At 37.2% G+C, this 10061-nt stretch overlaps 1 protein-coding gene across 1 annotated transcript in view; it reads left to right on the top strand.

Annotated features, from left to right (window-relative positions):
- The first annotated feature begins 2073 nt into the window (after positions 1–2073).
- The window catches only part of LOC107742614 (LON peptidase N-terminal domain and RING finger protein 2-like), an 82521-nt gene continuing 74533 nt past the window's right edge, over positions 2074–10061 (top strand). The window contains exon 1 of the mRNA XM_016555659.1: positions 2074–3657. Coding sequence (XP_016411145.1) covers positions 2919–3657 — 739 coding nt within the window. The 5' untranslated portion in view covers positions 2074–2918. The remainder of the gene's footprint in view (positions 3658–10061) is intronic.

Raw genomic sequence — 10061 nt, forward strand, 5'->3', positions numbered from 1 at the left:
CTTAACCGAGACGTTGAAATGACGGCTATTGCTTGCTGGGTACTGTCCTTACTACGTTTCTGGGCCTTGAATGTGGTAGTTCCGTTGCTGAATAAAAAACGCGATAAAAAAAAAAAAAGTGAATAAAAACATCCTGCAAAGTTTTAAATCTGAAATATGTATATATGTTCATTTTTATATTTGTATTTATGTATGTATTATAATGTATATATGTATGTATTTTTTTGTTTTTTTTGAGCAACTGGGATGGTGCCCCCCGTGAGAGTTGGTGCCCTACGCAAACTGCGTATTCTGCGTATAGGGAGCGGCAGTAGGCTACTGTCCTTACTACGTTTCTGGGCCTTGAATGTGGTAGTTCCGTTGCTGTCTATGCAGTGTCAGAAAGCTATCAAATTTCATCAAAAATATCTTCATTTGTGTACCGAACAACATGTTTGGGTGAAATATCCCTTTAAATGTTATCTAATATGGTATGCTTTATAAATGGTGAGTGATTGTTAAATGACTTGAGGTAACCTCTGAAAACAGATTAAACAGATGTAGATGTTTCTCATGTTTGAAATTTCACTTTTACTTTAAAGTGGCCCTATTATGGATTTTTGAAAATGACCTTTCATGCAGTGTGTAACACAGCTCTAAGTGAATGAAAACATCCTGCAAAGTTTTAAATCTGAAAGTGCACCGTGTATAAAGTTATTGTCTCTCAAAAGAAAGAGTCGACTGAATCATTGCAACCAGTCGTTTTTAAAACGAATCCCAAGCCATTTCATGTTGACATCAACATGAAACATTAGCATATTGCCTGCCCACTTGTTGGTCTTTTCGCGTAGGTCTGAATGAAAATGTAAATTCATTCTTTGCCACTAGATGCCGCTTTAGGAGCGGTAAAAATAGCTGTTTCCCCGGTAAAGCTGTACACAAAGCAGCACTGCGCTCACAAACGCTGCTTTATCAGGCATTACAGGCATGATGAAATGAAAATGAGACCAATCGGACCAATCACCGCAGATTAGCGTCACGCAAAGGAGGGGTTTGGAAAAATTAATGGTTGAGCTAATCGTTTGGGAGTCCTTGAGCAAGGTAAAAATAAATGCTATTATAAGACAATGAAAGTGTTTTTTGACCTTGCATGCATGTCAACCTGTTGTTGGGGACTCCCAAAACCAAAATATGAACCTTTCATTACCCTTATGCCGCGTTCTGCGTGACTATCTGGGGTAGCATTCAGTTGCTGCTGTGTTCACATTGCACGATGGATCGGCGACAGGGGGTTTCACACTGCATGACTTTCACAATAGGAAGAATCGCCAATAGCTCTGTCTGGTCCGCAAACTACGTTTCACAACAAAACACACGCGAGAAGTGATAAGGAAATAACGCGAGAACCCGCATACGTCAGACTGGAGTTCTCGCGAGCAAGACAAAGTAGCAAGTGGCATTTATGAATGTCTTGTCAGTTTTTTAATATCTTTCACGTGCCATAGAATCAAAACCATCATATAAAAATATCTTTTTTTTTTATGTGAAATGATCTCCTATTTTCTATACATGCCCCTTTTAGGTTACACAACTCTTTTGTCATTATATAAGTGAGCTATATAACACACCAATGAGGCCTCAATCCTGACGTCACGTGCTTCTTACGTGAACGAGAGCGAGGGAGACGGTATCACCAGTGTTGCCAATTTGGGGATTTTGTCGCCAAATTTAGCTACTTTCTCATTGTAGCTGCGACTTTTTTTTATTTTATGCGACAAGGAGCTATTTTAGCTATATTTAAATAAAACTAGCGATTTTTTGGAGTTTTTTATTTTTTACTTGGCCACACCCTGCCGTAGGCCCGTGACCTCTCACGTTTGCTCTCAATCATGCCAATGAGTCTGCGCAGTGAACACAATATTTTTTATACTGTCATCATTTGTAAAGTATATATATATATATTTACTTTCCTTTATCAAATTTACCTGTATTTACTTTGTTTTCATGTTTAGCGACTTTTTGTGAAAAATGGAGACTTTTGAGGGTGGTTCTAGCGATTTTCTGAGGGAGGGGTTTGGCAACACTGGGTATCACACTTTCCCGTGTCAGTGCGGACCGAATGGTAACGTCGCAGCTGTCTCCATTTTATTAAAACAACTGATTAATATTTGCCGTTTCTGCTGGCTCGTATAAGACATGGACATCCTGTAGAATGATCAGAATGAAAGGGATTCGGAGAAGGACCGTTTTAAAGGGTATTCTAAGCCAAAGAGATCGGGAGGATTACACAAAGTGCCGCTGCCGGAGACATTGAGTCTTACATAAAACTAATGGGTCATCTAAACGTTGGTCATGAATATGCTTCATTCGGCAGAAATCAAGAAACTCATAATCAGCACTGACGTCGATGTGTGAAAATCAGCTTTCAACTTTTTCTTTCGTTGGTTGCTCACTTGTTTGGAGACTCGTGATTTCAAAACAAACCCCAACGAACTCATTCTGGTTTGTTTTGAAGACATATTTAAACGTTTGTCTCTCTTTTTTTTTTTTACATTACAACCTTACATGAAAACATTGCTAGATGTGTTATGTATTGTTTTGTCAGAGACATTTATTTTATTTATTTATTTTTATATATATATTTTTTGCTTTACCGGGAAATTAACCAGTCATTTAGGTGTTTTGGTGGGCCAAGCAGTGGTGAATGGGAAATGAATAGTGTTTATAAACATTTAGCCTTTGGTCTCATGTTATTGATTTTCACCAGTATTCCGATCATGTTGCATTAAAGATGGTGTTTTTGTGAAGTAACTAAAATAGGACTATATTTGGTTATTTGTAGCCTGGATTCCACCAAAGCTTTAAACCCGAGCCCTATACGTTGTACTTGTCCGCTTTCCTAAAAGCGGACATTTGCATTTTATGCGGTGTAGCAGACAATGGATGCTGGGATTCAAAACCACACCGAACATTATGTGCACGATCCCTCCAAACCGACCGCACCGGGATTGTGTGTGGAAATGCTCGGGGTTGCGGACGAGGCTTGCCGGGCCGGAGACTTCGATCTGGCTGCGGAGATCTATACCTCTCAGCTCGCCGAGCTCGAGCACACCGACCGTGGCCTCTCCCTGCGGAAAGCTGACGCTCTAGCCCGTGGGGGACATATAGCCGATGCGCTGGACTCGTATTGCATCGCTGCAAACTTCCAGGCACTGAGACCTGATGAACTGCAGATTTTAGTTGAAGTTATAGCACATACGATCCGCACTAAAGAGCAGAGTGTCAGTAAGACAATAAGCGGGGGCTCTACCTCAGAAAGCAGATGTTTTGAGAGCGATGAGTTAGACGATGAACAGAATTTAGACTTGTTTTCATGCCGCCTTTGCAAGTGTTTATTGACGGAACCGACGTCCTTGGTGTGTGGACACACTTTCTGTAAGCGCTGTCTGGAAGATGACCTTACAAAAGAGTGCAGAAGCTGCCGTTTAAAACCCAACAAATCACCCAGACAATTTACTGTGGACGGACTCAGAGTAAATGTTATTTTCAGTGGCTTGATTGAAAAATGGTTTAATTCGGAAAGCAAAGTGAGACGATACTGGTTGGAAGGGGAAGGTCTTTGGAAAAAACAGGACGTATCCAACGCAATACTGAAGTTCAACAGGGCGATTGAACTAGGTAAGAGACAGTTACATTTACGCCCTTTCACCCAATTTATCGCAGCAGGAATTTTATAAAAAAACTGACCTACTTTCCGAGACTGACGAAACAGCCACAGGGGGCGACATTGTACAACTCATTCTCAATGATGACACCGTTTTGTAACAATGTGACCAATATCATTTACGTAATCCAGTTGAATTTGGTTTGAATTGGGGTTCATTGGGCTGTCAGGTAGATGGAAGATGTGTACAATGTTTAGTTGATCACAGCAATTAGCAAACAACATAAGTTGACTTGTTGATAGGTTTCATGTTATTAACCCAACCCACAGCCTTCTGAACATGTAGTGCTTTCTGTCTGCACAGTTAGGCACAATATTGATTAATACTGAAGTAATGCAGAACTTTTGTATAGACTTTGTAAATGAAGTTTGTTTAATTTTGCTTAGGTGGGTGTAGGGTTGCAAAATTCCGGGAATTTTCAAGACTGGAAACTTTCCATGGGAATTAACGGAATATATGGGAGTTAACGGGTATTAATGGGAATAAACTGGAAATTTGCAAAATTGCAGGAACTGGGGACTTGAATGTAGTTGAGAAAAAATCTTGCAGCATAATCTTGGTTAAAACAACCTGATTTAATGCAATGTCAGTTTAATTTCTACCCTACACACTGCTCAATCACATGCACACAGCACACTGCTTACTGCAGGGCTATTGAGGCCACACCCCCTACATGCACTGTGCTTTCCTCCATAACATGAACAGATAATTTCTTAACCCTCTACCGCATGGTGTAGCCATGGCAAAATACTCTGTTCATTTCCTTGCCACTGTCTCTTTAAGAGAACGTTCTCGTTTTTTTTTGTTGGAAAGAGAAGACCTTAGTTTAGCCAATAATTTGCTTTGATTAAGTCACATGACATGCAGTTTTTTTTTCTGTGGCGAGATTTCTGACAGACTGCCATCTCTTGTCGGTAGTTGCTGAAAGCAAACTAAAACATCAGTAACAAACAAGGACCAGTCCGTGTCACTTCTACAAAAAAATAGAAAACATCACTGTTATGATGACATATTCACCTCTCAAACAAGTTTTTATAAAATTAGTTTTTGGTAAATCATTCAAATGTATGTGTTGCCAAGTGGCAACACTGTGCAATAGTGGAATGACATTATTACAATAGTTTAGCTAGCTAGCAAGGTCAGCTGCAATTTGTTAAGCTGTAACAATAACAACATTAATACTAGTGAAATAATGTTGATTAGTCGTATGTTAATGGCATTTGTATTATGGATATAATCAAATTGAAATGGCAATTTTACTTTTGATTAAATATGAATACAGGTAACATTACCTCAGTGAGCACGGCCATATTCTACGGCAAGGTAAAGAAGTAAAGGGCAGAACTTGCTCTTCCTGCACATGAAAAAACTGCTTTGTGAAGTTTCATACATTAAAAAGGTGATCTTTTAAGGATTATTGGGTTCATAGTCTTCCTCTCAAGAGATTGCATAATGCTGAATTTTCATGAACTGCAATGTTTTTGGTTTTATGTCAGTGTTTTATGATACATTATATACAGTATTATATTTGTTTTAACTGTATAAATTTGCAGTTTAAATAACATTCATGAAAAATGTAATGAAATTAAAACAATTATAAATCATTTCAGCAAAAAAAGAATAGAATAAATAAAAGCACAAGTTGTTGGAAAGTATGTATAAGGTGTCCATTATTAGTAAGTACTGTGTTAAAGCTTATAATGGCACCAATTGAATCAACACAAACAACATTTCTGAGGAAAAATATTAATTATAAGTAAGCTTACACTTATTCTAAGTTAGATCCACTATTGTATGCTGTTGCCGTATGGCAACATATCATAAAGTACTTTAAAATAATATTTTTTTCCATTTTTTTTTACAGCACGTCAAGTTAAGCCATTTTTAGAAAAGAAAAAGATTCAAATATTTTTTTCTATAGGTCTATCATAATGCGTGCGGTAGAGGGTTAAATCCTGCACAAACAATATCAAAATGTCCATCTTGGTAAGTATTGATGTAAATTACATGAATATTACAAAAAATAGTTTAAAACTTCCTTGTGTGCCATGGGTGAAAATTTACAGCGGTAATATTATAATGAGATCCCTTTGCCACATCACGAAGGGAGCGAAATCAGACGCGCTCGTTTTTTCAGATGCTTGCAGAAAAAGGCTTACCAAAACAAAGTTACTGGGTTAATATTTTTCACGTTTCCTTGGTTGGTAGATGCACTGGGGACATGATTATAGCATGTAAAACCTGGAAAAGTAAGATTCTCATGATATGTCGCCTTTAAGGTAAAATCTACATATAGTTTCAAACGAGATTCCTGAGTACAGTACCAAAATATTTGCACTTGATGAGGATGCATTAATTCCACTGATCATGCTTGACCTAATTTTGCCTGTCTAGACCTTGGATTCCAAGCTGTATGTGAGGGGTGGTTGAATGCAGACATAGATCCAGTAGCAGGTCACTCACAGAGACAGCATAAAAAAGCAGAAAGCTGAGCTTGTGTCTCATAGTGAGCATCACTGCTATACTTGTGAATTGGAGTGTTGGCAGATATATCTTCTGGTCTCTCACATGATTGTATGTAGGCGTTTTGTGGGCTGCATGTTTTCTTATCTCACAATATGCTGCTTAGGCAGTTAGACCGTAAACGCATATGTTGCCTACTTGTCCAGTGCTGGCACACAGTCTGTCACAGTCTATGACTTCAGAAACACAGCTGAGTCATATCAAATCCTGTTAATGCTGAGAAACATTTCTCTCAATTATTTTCTCACTGCTAAACTTCCTTCTTAATACCCGGCTGACAAGAGAAATTTGAACTGATGGAACTCAGTCTCTATGCTCTTCAATTAACTGATGGGACTCAGTCTCTATGTTTCTTGCTGTTAAAAATCCAAATGAGATTAGTATAGCACAAATACACTTTATATGAAATCAATCAAGTTAAAGGGTTCAAGTTTTCTGTAAATGGGTAAAGATTCTCCTTTATGCACATTATGTCAGAGTCCAGTATCTTTGAAGGTAAACTTTAAATTTTTTTTTATATTTTTGTTGTTGTTGTTTATAAGGAGTTTGTGTTAACAATTTTTACTTGTTTCTTGCCATGAATATGGCTGTGGTAGCGGGTGTGGTGTTAAATTATTAACAAACAAACATCTTGCTGTTAAAACATGAAATATTATCATAATTCTGTGTCTGGTTTAGCACGAACATAAGCATGCAGGGCTCGAAATTAACTTTTTTTTTTGCTTGGTAGCACTGGTACTCTCAAATTCAAGAAGTTAGGAGCACCAACAAAAAATGTAGGAACACCCATTGAATATTAAGGAGCATCACAACTGCCAATTGAGTGGAAGGGCTGGTAATATCCTGATGTTTAAAAGCTTTAACAATTGAACCTGATCCTGAATTATTTACCATACACTTGGCCAGGCATTTCTTGTTAGTGATGCATCAATCTTTCATGGCCAATTCCATGCTAGTAAGCTAATTCTGCTAGCACAGTTTTTAAATATTTATTTTCTTTATATTTTTAAGCAAGAGACAAGAAAAAAATGAAAATACGAGTACATGAACGATGTTTATTTGCTCTATTACAGGCTGTATCTGTAGCCATTTAAAATTAATCATTTTAATCATATCCAAACTAGGGTTGTGCCGATAGACGATAGTATCGTGTATCGACGATAGACCGATATCGCCTGTGGCTGATGCCTTTGACGATAGCAAGATGATTATTATTATTATTATTATTATCAGGCTAGTAATACTATCTAATTAATATTAGGGCTTATTTGTTGCATTATGCCTATATTTCTTTTTCCGCGTTTTTACAGTATTGCTCGTTCTAACCAATCACACACGATTATGCTGAGCTTATAAATGCAATGGCCAATCAGAGGCGTTCAGATGAGTCATCACTGAAACAGCGGAGTTCTGTTGTTCAGCGCGCAACTGAATTCTGACTTGCGAATTCTCTCCTCATAAACAACAAAGTGCAGATGTACATGCGATGTAAGTATAAGAGATTTATTCATCAAACAGTGTATATTCACTGATTTTAACGGGAGTGTTTCTAAAGTGCATAAACTCATGCTAGACTGAGCTTGTGATGATGTTCTTTGGTAATGTTCTTTGCTCGTTTTCTGTAGCTGCTTTTTGAATAACTGAGGAAATGTAAGCATTATAATTAGTAACTTACGATGTTTCTATTAATTTGTTATCATGTTAAATACAAATTCAGTCATATTAAAAACATTAGGCTGCTTTTAGCCTTACGCTGGAGTTGGTTCACTTTCTCGCAATGAAACGAAGTAAATAATTACATAAATTACCACGATAATATTGTGTATCGGCAATCTCGCAGGCTGATGATAGGACGATATGAAAATTGAGCTTATCGCCCAACACTAATCCAAACAAAGATACTGCTTACATGAGCAGTTTCAGATGTAAATTAGAATGTATTTTTCAAAATCTGAAGCAAAAACAGAATGGTCTGACTTTAGCTTTCAGTGTTTCCCCTGACATTATATTAGGGGGGCAGTCCGCCCCCCCTTGAAGGTCAAGTTAAAGGGGTCATATGATGCGATTTAAATTTTTCCTTTCTCTTTGGAGTGTTACAAGCTCTTGGTGCATAAAGAAGATCTGTAAAGTTGCAAAGACTAAAGTCTCAAATCCAAAGAGATATTCTTTATAAAAATTAAGAGTCAACCACACCTACCTAAAATGGCTCGTTCTAACACGCCCCCACATGTTGTGGGGAAGATTTGCATAATGTCGCCCAAATGTTCCTTCGTCGAATCCGCCGGCCGCGCCGTTCTCAAGCCCGCCAACCTCTGCTCACTCAAGCCGGCCTCCGCTCACTCTAGGCCGTGGTGTGTGATGCTGTTTCGTTGTGAAAGCGAAAATACTTTGTTTGGCCTTCCAAAAGAGGACACGACTAGAAATCAGTGGTTAAGTTGTATTTACAACACTGTTCCAGAACAGCTTAACCCAAATATTCAGATGTGTGCAGCACATTTTATGGAGGACTGTTTACTGATCCAGGGAGAGTAACGTTAGACTAAAATGCCAGCAGTTCTGACTCACGTAAGTACGTTTTCTTTTATCATTTGCCACTGATGATTCAAACGCGAGTTTTGAGAAGTGTAGAGTAGCCCAATCACAACGCACTGGATAGCTGGCCAATCAGAGTACACCTCACTTTTCAGACCGATGAGCTTTGTAAAAAGCTCGTTGCGCACGTGAGCACACTCCCGCTAGTATTTGTAAATATTAAGCCGCAAAACGACTATTTAAATATGAATTCTGCGTGTCTCTGTGTTAATGAATGACGCAGACTCGCGTTTTTGTTTACTACTCGTACTGAAGCACGCGTGACGCTTCCGGTGATATTAACGTCTGCCGTCTCACTAATGAGGACATAAATAGGCTACATGAACAACATCTCCAGAATGAGGACATAAATAGGCTACATGAACAACATCTCCAGAACTGCTCTAAGAGTCACTTCATGAGCATTTGACCGTTTCATTTGAGTAAAACTAAAGGTTTTCACGGCAACCTGTCAAAATAAAAGTTTGCTTTAACTTGATTGATAAATATATTAGCCTACTATTGTTCAGTAGAATAGGCTACTACTACTACTACTAAAATTATTAAAACCTTATTTTTAAGGAATAATCATACAATATTTCTTCAATGTTTTAATTGTAATATTAAATCCCCCTTATTTTCCAAAAAATAAAATTTGTTTAATTTTCATTAATTAAAAAATAAATTAAATGAATGTTTTATGCCTTAATTGGTTTATTGTTTACATGTTTCCCCTTATGAATTTGTTTGATGCAGCATTCTATATGTATATAGGTATGCCTGGGCTGTAATAAAAGTAAAAAAAAAAAAAAAATTATATATTATAGACTTGTTTGGGGTGGGGATAAATGAAACACGGTCTGCAATGCTTATTTTCCAAAAAATAAAATTTGTTTAATTTTCATTAATTAAAAAATAAATTAAATGAATGTTTTATGCCTTAAAAATGTAAATACACAACACAGAATTTCTGAGGAAAGGAAACCATAAGGCTATTGTAAGAATAAATGAAAACAATAAAACATAAGGTTGGAAAAAAAAACATTTTTGGGCCCTAAACATGTAATTTTTGTTAGACTTTTAATAAATTTATGTTAAACTGATTAAGTTTCAAGATTTTAATTAAATAGACATGCTTTTTGATTAATAACATTTAATTTAACCATTAAAAAGGAGTCCAGAAAAATTAAAACGAAAAAAAAAAAACGGAATCCCCCCCCAAGCTGTAAACCTAGGGGAAAAACTGGCTTTTTGAATTTGCTA

Source organism: Sinocyclocheilus rhinocerous, unplaced genomic scaffold, assembly GCF_001515625.1.
Source record: "Sinocyclocheilus rhinocerous isolate Xijiao unplaced genomic scaffold, SAMN03320098_v1.1 scaffold1729, whole genome shotgun sequence".
Lineage (NCBI taxonomy): Eukaryota > Metazoa > Chordata > Actinopteri > Cypriniformes > Cyprinidae > Sinocyclocheilus > Sinocyclocheilus rhinocerous.